The sequence below is a fragment of the Erythrolamprus reginae genome, chromosome 2 (assembly GCF_031021105.1).
Source record: "Erythrolamprus reginae isolate rEryReg1 chromosome 2, rEryReg1.hap1, whole genome shotgun sequence".
Lineage (NCBI taxonomy): Eukaryota > Metazoa > Chordata > Lepidosauria > Squamata > Dipsadidae > Erythrolamprus > Erythrolamprus reginae.
Genome location: NC_091951.1, coordinates 293,247,396 through 293,264,275, shown reverse-complemented (window position 1 = coordinate 293,264,275; position 16,880 = coordinate 293,247,396). Strand labels below are relative to the sequence as shown.

General features: G+C 44.4%; 1 protein-coding gene across 2 annotated transcripts in view; it reads right to left on the bottom strand.

Moving 5' to 3' along the window:
• The window catches only part of DTWD2 (DTW domain containing 2), a 102,511-nt gene that overhangs the window by 48,843 nt on the left and 36,788 nt on the right, over window positions 1-16,880 (bottom strand). For both annotated transcript variants that reach the window (XR_011558333.1, XM_070742868.1), the window contains exon 2: window positions 4,532-4,622. Coding sequence is in view for 1 of the 2 variants with exons in the window: in XM_070742868.1 (XP_070598969.1) it covers window positions 4,532-4,622 (91 nt within the window). In the remaining variant the exon portion in view is untranslated. The remainder of the gene's footprint in view (window positions 1-4,531; window positions 4,623-16,880) is intronic.

The window sequence follows — 16,880 nt, the reverse complement described above, 5'->3', positions numbered from 1 at the left end:
TAATGATAATCATTTGATTATCATTTGACAGCATCCAGTATTTGGGAAAGCTGTGTATAAAATTAGAAGTTGATAAGATACATAAATGTATTTTTCTTGTGCTTTTAAAATTTATGAAATGTTCTGTCTGGGTTTTCCCAGACCTCAACACCAACTGAAAAAACAGCCAGACACTCTGGTAAAAGCCAAAAGTATTTTATAGCTGGAAAAAATAAGCACAAAGGAAAACCTGTCTTCACAACAGACAGGCTATAATACGTTACAGCAGGGTCCTGATGTCCAGTCAATACCATAAGCTTCTTGCTGGCACACCCCCCCAAGGTTTCAATAGTCCAAGGCACAAACCAGGATTGTAAGCCACCAAAGTTCACAGACAGGTCTCACGAATCTCCAAGATAAAACTCCACAAGCCAGGAAGGGTGGGTCCGCCTTTTATCCTTTCCCAAGAGCACCACACCCAAACCCAGCTGTGACCTCTAATGCTGGAAATACTTAGCCAATTGAGTCCGTCTCTGATTAGCTCTCCTTTGTCGCATATCTATGATGTCTTGAGCATTTTCCCCTAAGGAATCCAGGCTGCTTGCTGGGGAGAGCTCCCCCTGGTGGGACTCTGGCTGTCCTTCTTCTCCAGCCTGGGATTCCTCTTCCTCGTCAGTCTGCACCTCCTGTTCCTCAGCCTCTCCCTCTGAGCTGGAAACCGACAGAAGGTCAGCCATTCCCGGAGGGGTCCCAGACTGAACCACAACATGAAATAATGCAGAATTTTGATGAGATATGTCTCGTAGTGTGACGGAGACTGGATGTAGAGCATTCCATAAATCCAGTTTTCAAAATGAAGCAAAGTAGGCCAATTCTGTCCATGGTGTACCAGTAGAATTGTTTTTTAGCATAAAACAACCTATCTTTCTCTAGGTATATTATTTATATTATTTCCAGCATGTGTACCTATGGTACTTAAAAGCAAAACCTGAATGCTCGCTCCATCCCTGGGTTTTTAATTGTTGAAATACAGGAACAACCAATGTAAGGAATTTTGATAAAATGAACACCTGGCCATTAAAAGAAAAGTATAACTATTTAAAATAAAGCAGAATTATCAAAAACAACCTCACAGATATATGCGGCTCTTTCAGAAAAAGAGCTTTTCCATTTCAATTACCATCTAATTAGCACTTGTCATTTCCAATTAATAGTTAAAGACAGAACTGTCAGCCTGTCAGTATTCCATCAATAATTCATACTCTCAGGTCTATGATTGGGTACACACCCCTTCTTACTTATATACCGTACATTTGTTAGCATCTCCCTCCCTTCCACTGTCAACGTTTCAGTGCTTATCAAAGTGGCAAATATCTGCTACCTTCCACAAGCCTAATGTTATGTGTTGGCAATGCTGCATTTGGCTTTCTTTTTCTAATTATGCCCGTTTGCTGCTAGGAGCTGGAAGCTGGGCAAGCCAAAAATCCTTTCCAGTAAGAGATCAGATTGTCCTTTCATGCACAGGCAGCTATATCTCACTATTTCTGAAACATCTTGCAGTGCCTTGAAAGCATTTCCTTGTCCTTGGATATAAAGCTAGTGACAGAGGAATACAATGGAACTGTTTGCAATTAGGATGTCATTTGATCAATGAGGGCTGTTCTCATCCCATTACTGGGACAATAACTTTGGTTCAAATTCCTGCTTCAGTAAGTTAGAAAAGATTTGCTTACAAATCTTAGCACACTAATTTAGCTTGTTTAGGCTATCAGGATCACGACAGACATCCCTCTGTGATATACATGACTAAGATGGACATTTTCCAATAATTCTAGTATTAATAAATTATCCTACTTATTCTAAGTATAATGCTTATACATTTTATTATGTAAATAATTGTTTTTTTGGGGAAACTGAATTAATTATTAGTAGCAAGCAAGCATGGTCCCTCATTCTTAATTTTTATCTACTTGCTCCCTTTGTTGAAACATTCATTTCAGAATTCTTCAGGGTATTTTTCCAAATTAGTGTCCATTACAAATTGTGTCCATTACAAAGAACTTAATATCCTTATAAATCCAATGGATTCTGAATGAATGAATGGCATCTGCTAGCAGATCACAGCAAATCTGAGTATATCTAATTACTGATACTAAAACAGTCAACATATACATACTTTATATATTTGCACTTTAAAATTAGGTTTGATGTGCCATGTTTATTTCTATGCTTTCCTCTGAAATTGCCTTTATTAAAAAAAATACATGAAAGTAAATAAATCAAATACAATACAAAGTCGGTGTATAGTTTAATTTTGTTGGATCTGTCAGACAAAACTCCAGATTAATTAGATAAATTAAATAACAATCTCTTTTAGTCAAACCTATATATATGAGTAAAATATTTTAAGACAGAAAGAAGAAAATATACGAAATACTCCTACTACCATGCTTAGCAATTAACCTGACCATGAATATTAGGGCACACGATAGCTTAGCAGTTAACCTCACCTGGAGCGTTGACAGCCCATTCCAAGTTTGAGACTAGAATGCTGCGCAATGGGGTAAACTCCAATTACATGCCTTAACTCCTATCCATCTATAAGTTTAAAAGCATGTAAATGTGAGTAAATAAATAGATATTGTTTTGGAAGGAAGGTTGCTGTGTTCCATGCCCCTTGGCATATAGTTATGCTGGCCATATGATTACAAATGTCAATTTGGACAATTTTGACTCCCTCGGCTAAGAAATAGAGTTGAGCATCATTCCCCTAGACTTGGATACAACTAGACATGGGAAATCTTTATCTTCACCTTACCATGAAAAGTACCATCGCCAAGTAGTGCTATGGCTTCAGCCTTGCAGCTCTTCAACATCAGCAACAGAAATGGAAATAGAGCTGAACTGACAGAATAACAATTCTGCCAATGGTCAGCTCCTAATTTGCATTGGCATTGCTCTATCAGAATGTATACTTAACAGATTAAAAAAGCAAAATGAAGCTTGTAGAGTTGTAGACTATGCCATCAAGGGCTCCATAGTTTCTATCACGTACAAACAAAATTGGTAGGATTTTATACCAGGATAAAATCCATAAACAACTAATTCATTTTCCATTGGACCAAAATAAAGGTTCAAAAATAAAAATGTTGCTATTATATAAATGTTCATTAAGTGCAATTAAAGAATTTGAAACATGAAGCAATTTAATGTTAAAAGAGCATTCCTACAGGATCATTGTAGTACGCTTTTCACAGTAACCAACTATATGCCTCTAAGTGTTTGAAACCAGATGGACGCATAGCTCTCCCACTATAATTCCTCTTCAACTGAGATTGGAAGCGACGTCTCCTGAATGTAGGAACATTCAATAATCTTACAGCTTGCTCACCCAATATATAAACTCTACAGAGGCAAAATATAAGTCAAGGTGAGCAAAGAGCCAAATAGGCTATATCTCTCCAGCCTTGTGTAATAAATATGCCTAGTGTTGATCTGGAGTTTGCTAGTGAATTGGGTAGGGAGCAGGGGGCTGCAGATTTACAGGAAATAATGCCAGCTATGTTGTATTTCTCATCAATTTTGTAGGATTGGGAAAACAAAACCAGTACTATACCATTGTATTACACACAATACCCAAAGACCATATTCTTGCTGACTAAATAAAATATATTTTTATTGCAAAAACCAGTCCTTTGGATGTGCAACATATATCAAATTTGCCACTTCTGCATAGAAGTGTATCAATGATACACTATCAATATCTATTAGTAAATTTCCCTCTAGTTCTTGTCTTCCTGCATTGAAACAACTTCAGTTGTGCTGGAGAGCGACTACATATCACAATGTTGATAATCAGAATAAAAGAGTTGGAAGGGACTTTGGAGGTCTTGTAGTCCAACCCCTTGCTCAAGCAGGAAATCATATACCATTTCAGATACAGTGATACCTTGTCTTGCAAACTTAATTGGTTCCGGGACGAGGTTCTTAAGGTGAAAAGTTTGTAAGACGAAACAAAGTTTCCCATAGGAATCAATGGGAAAGTGATTAATGCGTGCAAGCCCAAATTTCACCCCTTTTGCCAGCCGAAGCGCCCGTTTTTGCGCTGCTGGGATTCCCATGAGACTCCCCTCGCTGGGAAACCCCACCTCTGGACTTCCGTTGCCAGCGAAGCGCTCGTTTTTGCGATGCTGGGATTCCCCTGCTGGGGATTTGATTTGTAAGGGTAAAATGATATAGAGAATAAATGATACAGTTATAGTTTTAGCTATGTTAAGTATTTTCCTCTAATTTGTTTTACCTATTATTTCTTTATTATTTCAGTTCACATTTTGCATGTTATTACTAATTTCCATTATATGTATTTTCAATTGATTATATGTTTTCAAGTATGTATTATGTATATATAGCATAAATCAGAGGGTTACAGGAAATTTTAAAAAATAAAGGAAAGGAGTTAGTTTTACTAATAAAATTTGTCCTGGTTTAGTTTTCACTTGCATCATCCTTTTTGCTGATAAACAAACAGTTTTCTTCCATTAACATTACTCACCTCTGCTGGATGCTGGATAATGTACAAACAAGTAGAGACTTTCAAAGGATGAACTGGCAAGAATGGGCACAGGCACACCTTTTGAGGACGACTATATTTAAAAAGAAAGAAAAGCAAAATAGTTAAGAAAGTGTTATGCAATTTTATTTTATTATATCATAATAATTCACATTTTTCCCTGAATCACAGAACATTTATTTAGGAAATGAATAGGGGAACATTAAAAACATTAAATAACAAATTAGAAATATGGGAATTAAATTTATTTTATTTATTTATTTATTATTTAGATTTGTATGCCGTCCCTCTCCGCAGACTCGGGGCGGCTCACAGTAAGACACAACAATTCACAACAAATCCAAATAACTTTAAAATATTTAAAAAGAACTCCATTTTTCTAACAAACACACACACACAAACATACCATGCATAAATTGTACATGCTCGGGGGAGGTGTTTCAGTTCCCCCATGCCTGACGACAAAGGTGGGTTTTAAGGAGTTTACAGAAGGCAGGGAGAGTAGGGGCAGTTCTAATCTTTGGGAGGAGTTGGTTCCAGAGAGTCGGGGCCACCACAGAGAAGGCTCTTCCCCTGGGGCCTGCCAACCGACATTGTTTAGTTGACGGGACCCGGAGAAGGCCCACTCTGTGGGACCTAATCGGTCGCTGGGATTCGTGCGGTAGGAGGCGGTCTCGGAGATATCCTGGTCCAGTGCCATGAAGGGCTTTAAAGGTCTTAACCAACACTTTGAATTGTGACCGGAAATTGATCGGCAGCCAATGCAGACTGCGAAGTGATGGTGAAACATGGCCATACCTAGTAAGCCCATGACCGCTCTCGCAGCTGCATTCTGCACGATCTGAAGTTTCCGAACACTTTTCAAAGGTAGCCCCATGTAGAGAGCATTACAGTAGTCGAACCTCGAGGTGATGAGGGCATGAGTGACTGTGAGCAATGAGTCCCGGTCCAGATAGGGCCGCAACTGGTGCACCAGGCGAACCTGGGCAAACGCCCCCCTCGCCACAGCTGAAAGATGGTTCTCTAATGTGAGCTGTGGATCGAGGAGGACGCCCAAGTTGCAGACCCTCTCCAAGGGGGTCAATAATCCCCCCCCAGGGTAATGGACGGACAGATGGGATTGTCCTTGGGAGGCAAAACCCACAGTCACTCCGTCTTATCCGGGTTGAGTTTGAGTCTGTTGACACCCATCCAGGCCCCAACAGCCTCCAGACACCAGCACATCACTTCCACTGCTTCGTTGACTGGACATGCAGTCCTTATTATACAGGCAGTCCTTAAATTACGATCAAAATTGAGCCCAAAATTTCTGTTGCTAAAAGAGTCATCTGTTAAGTGAGTTTTGCCCCATTTTATAACCTTTTTTCCCATAGTTATTAAGTGAATTACTGATGTCGTTAAATTAGTAACACAGTTGTTTCGTGAATCTGACTTCCCCGTTGGCTTTGCTTATCTGAAGGTCGCGAAAGGTGATCACATGACCATGTGACACTGCAGCCATCATAAATATGAGACAGTTGCCAAGTGCTCGTTTTTTGATCATGTGGCCATGGAGATGATGCAAAGATTATAAGTGTAAAAAACTGTCATAAGTCATTTTTTTCAGTGCTTTTGAAACTTCAAATGGTTACTAAATGAACTGTTGTAAGTCGAGGGCTACTACACTTTAATATTATAGTCTCTGTAACACAGAAATAATAATCAATTCCAAAAGTATAATAATGGATATTTAATTGCCTAAAACAGTATGTTTTAAATATGTATATATTGATAGTCCTCTCTTGTTCAGAAGCTATGAAGATGCTGGACAAATGGTATTGGACAAATGGGTCCTCAAATTTCTGACTGTTGCAGTATTGCTACGGTTATATAATCATGCTCAACAACCAGGTTACCATTACAATCATTGCAACATCCTAAGAATGTTTTTTTAAGCTGCTGAGATGAAGAGGGAAGTTATTTTTATTTTTCCTTTCTTTTTTGTTCACACACTTGGTGACACCTGATGAAGTGGACAAGGCCATTGGAGCTGTGAGCTCCGCCACCTGTTTACTGGATCCATGTCCCTCTTGGTTGGTTTCGGCCAGTCGAGAGGTGACACGGAGCTGGGCCCAGGAGATTGTCAACGCCTCCTTGGGGAGGGGGTCCTTTCCGGCCCTTTATAAGGAGGCACTTGTGCGCCCCCTCCTCAAGAAGCCTTCCCTGGACCCAGCCGTGCTTAATAACCACCATCCAGTCTCCAACCTTCCCTTTATGGGGAAGGTTGTCAAGAAGGTGGTGGCGCTCCAACTCCAGCGGTCCTTGGAAGAAGCCGATTATCTAGGTCCTTAGCAGTCTGGATTCAGGCCCGGCTACAGCACGGAAACTGCTTTGGTCGCGTTGATGGATGATCTCTGGCGGGCCCGGGACAGGGGCTTGTCCTCTGTCCTGGTGCTTCTTGACCTCTCAGCGGCTTTCGATACCATCGACCATGGTATCCTTCTGCGCCGGCTGGAGGGGTTGGGAGTGAGAGGCACTGTCCTTCAGTGGTTCTCCTCCTTCCTCTCCGGTCGGTCGCCGTCGGTGTTAGTGGGGGAGTCAGAGGTCGACCTCTAGGTTTCTCCCTTGTTGGGTGCCTCAGGGGTCGGTCCTCTCCCCCCTGCTATTTAATATCTACATGAAACCGCTGGGTGAGATCATCCAAGGGCATGGAGTGAGGTATCATCAATATGCCGATGATACTCAGCTATACATCTCCACCCCATGTCCAGTCAGCGAAGCAGTGGAAGTGATGTGCCGGTGCCTGGAGGCTGTTGGGGCCTGGATGGGTGTCAACAAACTCAAACTCAACCCAGACAAGACGGAGTGGCTGTGGGTCTTGCCTCCCAAGGACAATTCCATCTGTCCGTCCATCACCCTGGGGGGAGAATCATTGACCCCCTCAGAGAGGGTTCGCAACTTGGGCGTCCTCCTCGATCCACAGCTCACATTAGAGAAACATCTTTCAGCTGTGGCGAGGGGGGCATTTGCCCAGGTTCGCCTGGTGCATCAGTTGCGACCCTATCTGGACCGGGAGTCACTGCTCACAGTCACTCATGCCCTCATCACCTCGAGGCTCGACTACTGTAACGCTCTCTACATGGGGCTACCTTTGAAAAGTGTTCGGAAACTTCATATCGTGCAGAACGCAGCCGCAAGAGCAATCATGGGCTTCCCTAAATATGCCCATGTCACACCAACACTCCGTAGTCTGCATTGGTTGCCGATCAGTTTCCGGTCACAATTCAAAGTGTTGGTTATCACCTATAAAGCCCTTCATGGCACCGGACCAGATTACCTCAGGGACTGCCTTCTGCCGCACGAATCCCAGCGGCCAGTTAGGTCCCACATAGTGGGTCTTCTCCGGGTCCCGTCAACTAAACAATGCCGCTTGGCGGGACCCAGGAGAATAGGCGTTGATTGCTTACCTGAACACCTCTTCTCCTGCAGTGAGCGGGTACAGCAGTCATGTGGGTTGTTGCTCATGTCCAATCCGGTGGAACTGAGCCTTGTATTAAAAAAGCCTGCTGGATCCGCCCCTTCCCAGAATTCGCGAATCCGTAGACTTAGGCTCAGATGTGAAGGCTCAAGTATGTTCAACTCTCGTGAGTTAGAAGAAAGTTAGGTTATAGGAGATATGAAAAAAGACACATAAAGGGAGGGAAGTGACTGCTGTACCCGCTCACCGCACGAGAAGAGGCATTCAGGTAAGCAATCAACGCCTATTCTCCGTGCTAAAGGAGCGGGTCCAGCAGTCACGTGGGACATACCCAATAGATAGGTCCCTAGGGTGGGTTAAGACTGCCATCGTGATAAATAACGGATTGGAGAACCCTTCTACCGAAGGCAGCATCCGCTGAGGCGTATGTATCTATCTTGTAGTGTCTGATAAAGGAATTTGGCGAGGCCCAAGTGGCTGCTTTGCATATTTCTTCCAACGGGGCTTGAGTCGCCCAAGCAGCAGAAGTGGCAGCACTTCTGGTGGAGTGCGCTGTAATATTCTTTGGAATGGAGAGGGAGGCTGACTCATAGGCCTTAGAGATGGTCCCTCTGATCCAACGGCCTATTACCGTTGAAGACACTCTGGAACCCATGGATCTGGGATGATAGGCCACGAAGAGTGCTTCAGATCGCCGAATGTGTCCTGTGCGTTGAATATAAATTTTCAGCGCTCTAGTAAGGTCCAGAGTGTGCCATCTAATTGCCAGGGGATGGTCCCGTTGGAGACAGAAGGAAGGTAAGACAATGTCCTGGGATCTGTGGAACATGGAACCGACCTTGGGTAGGAAGGTGGGGTCCAGACGTAGAACCACTTTGTCCCGATGGAACTGGCAGAGGTCCTGTCTGATTGAGAGAGCAGCCAACTCAGAGATGCGTCGGGCGGATGTAATCGCCACAAGGAATGCTACCTTGAAAGATAGGTACCTGAGAGACGCTGATTTCAGGGGTTCATAGGGTGCCTGAGTAAGGGAGTGGAGAACCCGTGGCAAATCCCAGGAAGGATATCTGTGGACCTTAGAAGGCCTGAGGTTGGCCATACCTCTGAGAAATTCTTGGATTTCCGGAAAGGAACGGAGAGGCTGTCTGCGAGGCCCTGCCAAGACAGTAGAAATGGCTGCCAAGTGCTGACGGATAGTGCTGGTAGATAGGCCTTGATGGAATCCTTTCATGAGGAAGGAAATTATCCTGTGAATGGGAAGACACAGGGGAGATAAACCCTCCTGCGAACACCACTGATGAAACTTGGACCATGTATGGTCGTATATCCGATTGGTAGATCCTCTTCTGGCTTTCAGGATGATCTCCACTGTATCCGGATCGTACCCTCGCAGGTCTAGGTCTCTCCGGATAATAGCCAGGCGGTGAGGTGGAACCACTCCGGGTCTGGATGGAAGGAGGCCCCCTGCCGCAACATATCCTCCGAAACGGGGAGTCGCCAGGGGTCCTGAACGGACAGCTGTTGGAGGTCCGCGAACCAGGGTCGGCGAGGCCAGTGGGGGGCGATCAGGATTACTCGAGCCCTCTCTAGGATGATCTTGTGGATCACGTCCGGGAGAATTGGAATTGGAGGGAAGGCATAAAGTAGACCCGGAGGCCAGGGACTCCTGAGAGCATTGATTGCCTCTGCTCCCGGAGCTGGAAACCTGGAGATGAAGCGAGGGAGCTGGGCATTGGCTTCGGTCGCAAACAGATCCAGCACTGGATGGCCGAACCTGAGGCAGATTTGGTGGAACAGTGCCTGATGGAGATTCCACTCTCCTGGATCTATGGTCGCTCGCGAGAGCCAGTCCACTTGGACGTTGAGGCTCCCCGAGATGTGATCGGCTAGAAGCGACTGGAGATGTTTCTCCGCCCAAAGGCCTAACTTTAGGGCCTCCCTCATGAGAGCCTTGGATCTTGTGCCTCCCTGTCTGCAAATGTGGCTTTTGGTGGCTATGTTGTCGGTCAAAATCAGAACATGTTGGTTGGAGATGTGAGGAATGAATTGTTTTAGAGCTAGGGACACGGCTCTCAATTCTAGCCAATTGATGGGCCTGGAGGCTTCCTCCGGTGACCAAGTGCCCTGGGCTATCAGCCCTTGGGCGTGGGCTCCCCATCCCAGTAGACTGGCATCTGTGGTGACAACAAACTGGTCTGGGCACCTGAAGGGAGAGCCTTTGTCCATGGCTGGAGATATCCACCATTTGAGGGATCTGCGAACTGCCGGCGGAATGGGAATGCGACGTGTCGAGTTGCTGTGCCCCAATCTCTGGAAAGGTAACAGAAGCCACTGTAGTTCCCTGGCATGGAGACGGGCCCAGGGGATAATGCCAATGCATGACACCATCTTTCCCAGAAGAGAAGAGAGGGTGACTATGGAGACCGATTGGTGGGGTAGAATACGTGAAATCAGGTCCCCTATGCTCTGTTTTCTCTCAGGAGAGAGAAATACCTGGGATATCTCTGAATTAATGATGGATCCCAGATGTAGAATGGAAGTGGATGGCTGAAGATGACTCTTACCAAAATTTATGGAAAAACCATGGTTCTGTAGAACTGACATGGTGACAGAAAGGTCTGCAGCCACTCCATCTCTAGAATTCCCATGAATTAAAATGTCATCTAAATAACATAAAATATGAATGGGCGTGGCCCGGATATGAGCCGCCAGGGATCCCAAGAGCTTGGTAAAGACTCTTGGGGCCGAGGAAAGCCCAAAAGGCATAGCCCTATACTGAAAATGTCTGCCCTGGAAGGCAAAACGTAAGAATTTTCTATGGCCTTTGGCAATAGGAATATGGAGGTAGGCTTCTGTGAGATCCAAGGAGACCATGAAATCCCCTGGATGAAGGGCGGCTAAAATGGATGTCAAGGAATGCATCTTGAATTTTCTATATCTGATGAAGAGGTTCAGATTTTTGAGGTCCAGAATGGCTCTCCAACCTCCAGAGGTCTTAGGGACCATAAAAAGGATGGAGTAAAAACCCCGGCCTCTCTGGCCGGAAGGGACTGATTGAATGGCTTTGATGGATAATAAGTGAGAGATAGCCTCCTCCATCCGGATACGAGATGAGGAAGACCTGGGGGAGGGGCAGGAAATAAAACGTTTAGGGGGGGGAGAAATAAACTGTAAACGGAGACCCTTTTCAACGGTGTAAATGACCCAGGGATCCTTGGAAGAACGGCGCCATGAGAAGGAGAAACGGGCAAGGCGACCGCCTATGGGAAAAGAAGGTGAGTTACCATCTAGGCTTCTTTGAAGCCCTGTTAGAAGAGGCTCCTCTTTGGTAACGGAAGCCTCTACCCCTGGAGTTCCTAGCTTGGGAACGAAAGCGCGGGGAATACTGACCTGGATTCCTTTGAAAGGTAGCCCCTTGCTCCTGCTGACGCCCTGGGCGACGAAAGGACTGCGTTTTGGTGGCCTTCTTGATGGTTGGGCCCAAAACTTTTTTCTTGTCTGTGGTTTCAGAGAGAAGGGGGTCCAGTAGGTCTCCGAAGAGGAGATCGCGTTTCAATGGACCCATGGCTAATTGCCACTTTTGTCGTACTCCTGCCTGCCAAGGGCGAAGCCATAGAAGTCTTCTGGCCGTCGTGGAGGCCGCTATTGACCTGGCTGCAAATCTGGAGGATTGTAGTGTAGCATCTGCCACATATTGGGCGGCAGCAAAGATCTTGTTGAAGTCCTGTTGACCCCTTAGGTCATCGGGGGGAAGATGCTGCTGGAGTTGACGAAGCCACAGGAGCATAGCTCTGGAGAAGAAGGATGCGGCTGCGGCACTTTTAATAGCCCAGGAGTCAGCGGTGAACCCTCTCTTGAGCATTTGCTCAAGTCGCTTATCTTCTGGGCGAAGCACCTCCTCTGCTTCACCAGGCATGGCTGCAGCAGAGTGGAGGGTTTTGATCGGTTCATCGGGTTTAGGACAGGATAGGAGCCCTTCGTATGAAGGAGAGAGCTTGTATAATTTCTTGTCTTTGGTAGTGGGGTTAAGGCCAGAGGCTGGATGTTCCCACTGCTTAAGCAAGGCATCCTTAAACAGTTTCGGCATAGGAATTACCTCGTTATCTTCCTGTTCTTCTGTGAAGTAGGGTAAGTTCTCCTCCGGGGGATCAGTGGAGGGAGTAGCCTGCTTTTCCTGGCCAGCTAGACCTGTGGACACTCTTGCTTTGAGAAGAAGAGATTTGAAAAGTTGAGAAGGGAAAATAGTAGCTGGGGTTGGGATCTTAATTTGAGATTCCTCGTCCTCTGAGAGACCTTGAAAGGGATCGTCATCCTCCTCTAGATATTCGTCCTCATTCTCTTCCTGGGAAGAATCTGAGTCCTCATTGATTGGAGCTCTAAAGGTTGAAGGAGAGCTCAAGGGATGGGAGGAACGTAGAGGTGGGTGAGACAAAGAGGGTACATTGATAGCTGAGAGTTTAGCATCAATGGCCTTAGATAAGACAGAAAAAATAGATTGAAACTCTGGTGGTAGAGTAGAGATATCAGCAGGAATGGCAGAAGAGTCCCTGAAGGCCTGAGAGGTTTCTGGCTGAGGGGAATCTTCCATTATATCTGGTTCCTCTGGACCTAAGCCCCATAGGTTAGGTTGGGGTCTGTTTAGGTTTGGCTCATCCAGAGATAACACAGTGACACCAGAAAGAGGCAGGTTAGGAGCCTCTGGGGGGTCAGGGGTAATGTGCACTTGGGCCTGCACTTTCAAACGTTTTGCTGATTTATCGTGTATTTTCTGGAGGGCTAGGTCCCTTCTCTTTTCAGCCCTGGTGGACTTGGCCAAAGGGTGGTCTCTAGAAGAAGAGGAGGCAGATGCCTGGGGGATACTAGTAATCTCATCGCCTGTAGGCCTAGCCTCTCTGGGACCTTTTGTTGTGCCTCTCTTGGGAAAAGAAGCCATAGTCTGAAAATTAACAGAAAACCAGACTTGAACCAAAGTTCTTTGGGGGGAGAAGTTCTTTTAAAAAGCTTTCCCAAGAGGAATGGGATCCTGGTCCTAGGTCTAGGAGCTGCTGCGACTTAAGGGCAATCTGGGCGAGACCAGAGTTCGTGTCCTCAAATGCAGCGTGGCTGGCCTCCCTAAACTTAAATAAGTAACCAAGGCACACTGGTTGGAGGCGTAGCCGGTGGATAATTTAGCCTGAGAGACTCAAAGCCCACTCCAGGATCCCAGCGGTGGACTGAAAAGCACTAAACGACTGGCTGGAGGCCAAAACCGAAAGTGCGCAATTAAGGGGTGCGAAGGCCTTCGCGCCAAATAAACCGCTCTGTTAAAACTAATAGGAGCGATCAGCTAAGTCCAGGAGACTGACAAGAGAACTTGAAAGGCGTCTCACACCGCAGGAGGTAATAGCCCTTTAGATAATAACAAAAGCTTGCTTAACAGACCTCCAGGCCGAGAGGATTGCAAAGAAGAAATCCAGTCCGGCAGCAGCTAGCGGCGAGGAAAAAAAACCGCAGGGGGCCGAGCTGCAGGCTTCTCCCCTGTGGGAAGCCTAGCCGGCTACGTACGGCTGGCTAAACTATAAGCAAGCTAAATGAAAGAAATAATTTTCTTACTGTTCTAGTAGAGAAGAAGTGGAAGGGAAGGTGTTAATAGTTGAACGAGCCTTTCACATACTGCTGGATGCAGAACTGAGCGAATTCTGGGAAGGGGCGGATCCAGCAGGCTTTTTTAATACAAGGCTCAGTTCCACCGGATTGGACATGAGCAACAACCCACGTGACTGCTGGACCCGCTCCTTTAGCACGGAGAAGAGCCTTCTCTGTGGCGGCCCCGGCCCTCTGGAACCAACTCCCCCCCAGAGATTAGAATTGCCCCCACCCTCCTTGCCTTTCGTAAGCTACTTAAAACCCACCTCTGCCGCCAGGCATGGGGGAATTAAGACTTTTTTCTCCCCCTAGGCCGTTACAACTGTATACATGGTATGTTTGTATGTATGTTTGGTTTTTATATATTAAGGGGTTTTAATTTGCTTTTAGTATTGGATTTTATTGTATATTTTCATAATTGTTGTTAGCCGCCCCGAGTTTTCGGAGAGGGGCGGCATATAAATCCAATAAAACTTGAAACTTGAAACCTCTCCCACCCCCCCTTTTTAAATTTCCTTTTTCTGGGAGGACGGGTAGTTTGCGTTGGGTTTTATCCTTTATACTTTTTGCAGTTGTTATTGGTTTACCTAATTCTTTAAAAAGTAGATCCCATGTCAATTAGTCACTAAGATCAAGAATGCCCTTGCCAGTCAAGGAGAACTGCAGAGCATCTGTGTTCACTGTAACACATGGTATGCCCGTGGATTGACCAGATGCCCCAGCTCCTGTTCCTCATCCCTGACTGTGAATGCAGCAGCTCCTGATTATTTCTGGCTGGATCAGCCTTATATGCCTGAATGCCTATGACTTCCTCAGGCTGAAGTCCCTCCAGCACTCCCAGCAGAGGTTCCCTCATGCCAGAATCCTCTGAGGCAGAGAATTAAGCACTTCATTCTTTATTACCAATAGTACGGTAATAAAATAACTGTTGCGTTCTTGGTGCTTTCTGAGCTTGGTTGTTTTTTTATGAAAGATTTATTTGTTTATTTATAAGTTAGTTAGTTAGTTAGTTAGTTAGTTAGTTAGTTAGTTAGTTAGTTAGTTAGTTAGTTAGTTAGTTAATCCAATACACAATGAAGGTAATAGAGGACACCTTCAAGGAAATGGAATTAGGGAAAGAATAGAAGAGAGAATATAGGATAAAATAAATCGATGAGAGAATAGAAGAAAGATATAGGGATAGAAGATATATGGGATATAGGAGAGAAAATAGGACAGGGGTCGGAAAGCACTCTAGTGCACTTATGCATGCCAGCATTACATTATGCACATCCCTAGCATTATCAGGCTAGGAAACATCATCAGTGCAAAAGAGATTATAGGTTATTGGCCGTTTATTTATACAGTAGCTTGCCCTGCTGGTAAGGCTGTGGCTTTCTCCTTCGTGGTTCCTTGATTAGGAAACTATTTCATCTTGATTTTTACCTAGTGCTGTTTCCTACTTCTCTGGGTATTGGCTATTGGAAGAAGTGTATTGTATTCCCTTCTTAGGCTTTCTCCAGCAGCCAGCACCAGATATAAGCATGGATCTGATCATAAAGGAGGCGCGCGCACACACACACACACACACATGAAAGAAAAAAGACGCTTTGCCTCACACCCACTCCAAAATAAAATTAATTAATTCATGGGCATAACTGGCATCAAGAAAGAAAGACCCAGCACAATAGCTCTAAGAGCCCTCTGGCTCAGCTTGGCTTTGCATTTCAAATCAGCCCCTCATTCAGGCACTCAAGCATCGGTATATTGATTTTTTATTTCTCTGACAGGAGATTACCAGATCATCTGAATTAATGCAATTGGAATAAAAGAAGGCCAGTATTATAAAAATCCTAATTTGCAGGGATCTGTACAAACTCTTAATGGCAATGTCTATGAAACTATTTTATTGTTCCTTCAAAAGAAACACACAGAAATAATAGAAATTACAGAAAAATAAATAACAGTTAAGGCTTGAACTTCCAACTTTATACTCTTTCACAAGTTCAAGAGGGTGACTGATGATTGGGGTTTTTTTCTCCAAGAGATGATAATGGATGGGGGAGGGGGAATAGTCTGGGGTATTTAGCCTGGGAAAATATTAACAGGGTATTACTATCCTGAAACAGCCTTGCATTAAATTTTGCCAGGCCAGAAACAATTTTTAACCTTACTACTAAGGCATGATAACAATATGCCATAGATGTAGCACAATTTATGCCAATGAACTTTCCTTTGGATTCAAGGATGATAGATAAACACACTAGCATGAAAGTGATTTGCTTTTAAACAGCCAAATATGTATTTTTACGGCAAGTTTTCCCTTGTTGACACCAAGCCTGACATCACTAATTCACTTTACATGACGTTAAATATCTCCAAAACAGCTGTCACACTGTCATGATTTTCAATCCCAACAAAAATCTGAATTCATGGAACATAAGAACTGAATAATTCAGATTTTGGGATGTCACTGAAGCTTAGGTAGGAACAAAATGGGCAAAGAAATACCTTCATGTATAAGGGACTTAAAATAGCAATATTTTTAACAGGTTAATAGCCATACTCAATAGAGTAAGGGAAAACTTTGTTTTGTTTGAGCTGCTACATTATAGCTGTGATTTACCGCCACAATTGAGCCTGTTCTGTTGCTCAGCAAGACAGCCATTAAGTGAGTTTGCCCATTTTACAACATTCTTGCCACAGTTGTTAAGTAAAGCCCTGCTATTTATTTTATTTTATTATTTATTTATTTATTTATTTAATTTGATTTGATTTGTATGCCACCCCTCTCTGTAGACTCGGAGTTGTCAAGTTAGTAGCATGGTTGCTAAGTGAATTTGGCTGCCCCACTGACTCTGCTTTTTAGAAGATCACAAAAGATCATAAATACATGCCAGTTGCCGAGCATCTGAATTTAGACCATGTGACCATGCAGATGCTGCAGCAGTTGTAAGTGTGAAAAATGGTCATAAGTCACCTTTTTCAGTGCCATTGTAACTTTGAATGGTCACTAAACAAATGCTTTTAAGGTAAGGACTACCTGTAATTATGTCCACACTATAAAGCCTTAGTTAGACCACACTTGTATCGCATCCAGTTTTGGTCACCACACTATAAAAAAGATGTTGAGACTCTAAAAAAAATACAGAGTAGATCATCAGGATTTTAGAGATACTTGGTTGGAACATGGCCAAAAAAAGATTGGGAACCACTGGTGTAGGATCTCCTGCTTGAACGGGGAATTGGACTAGATGACCACAAGGTCTG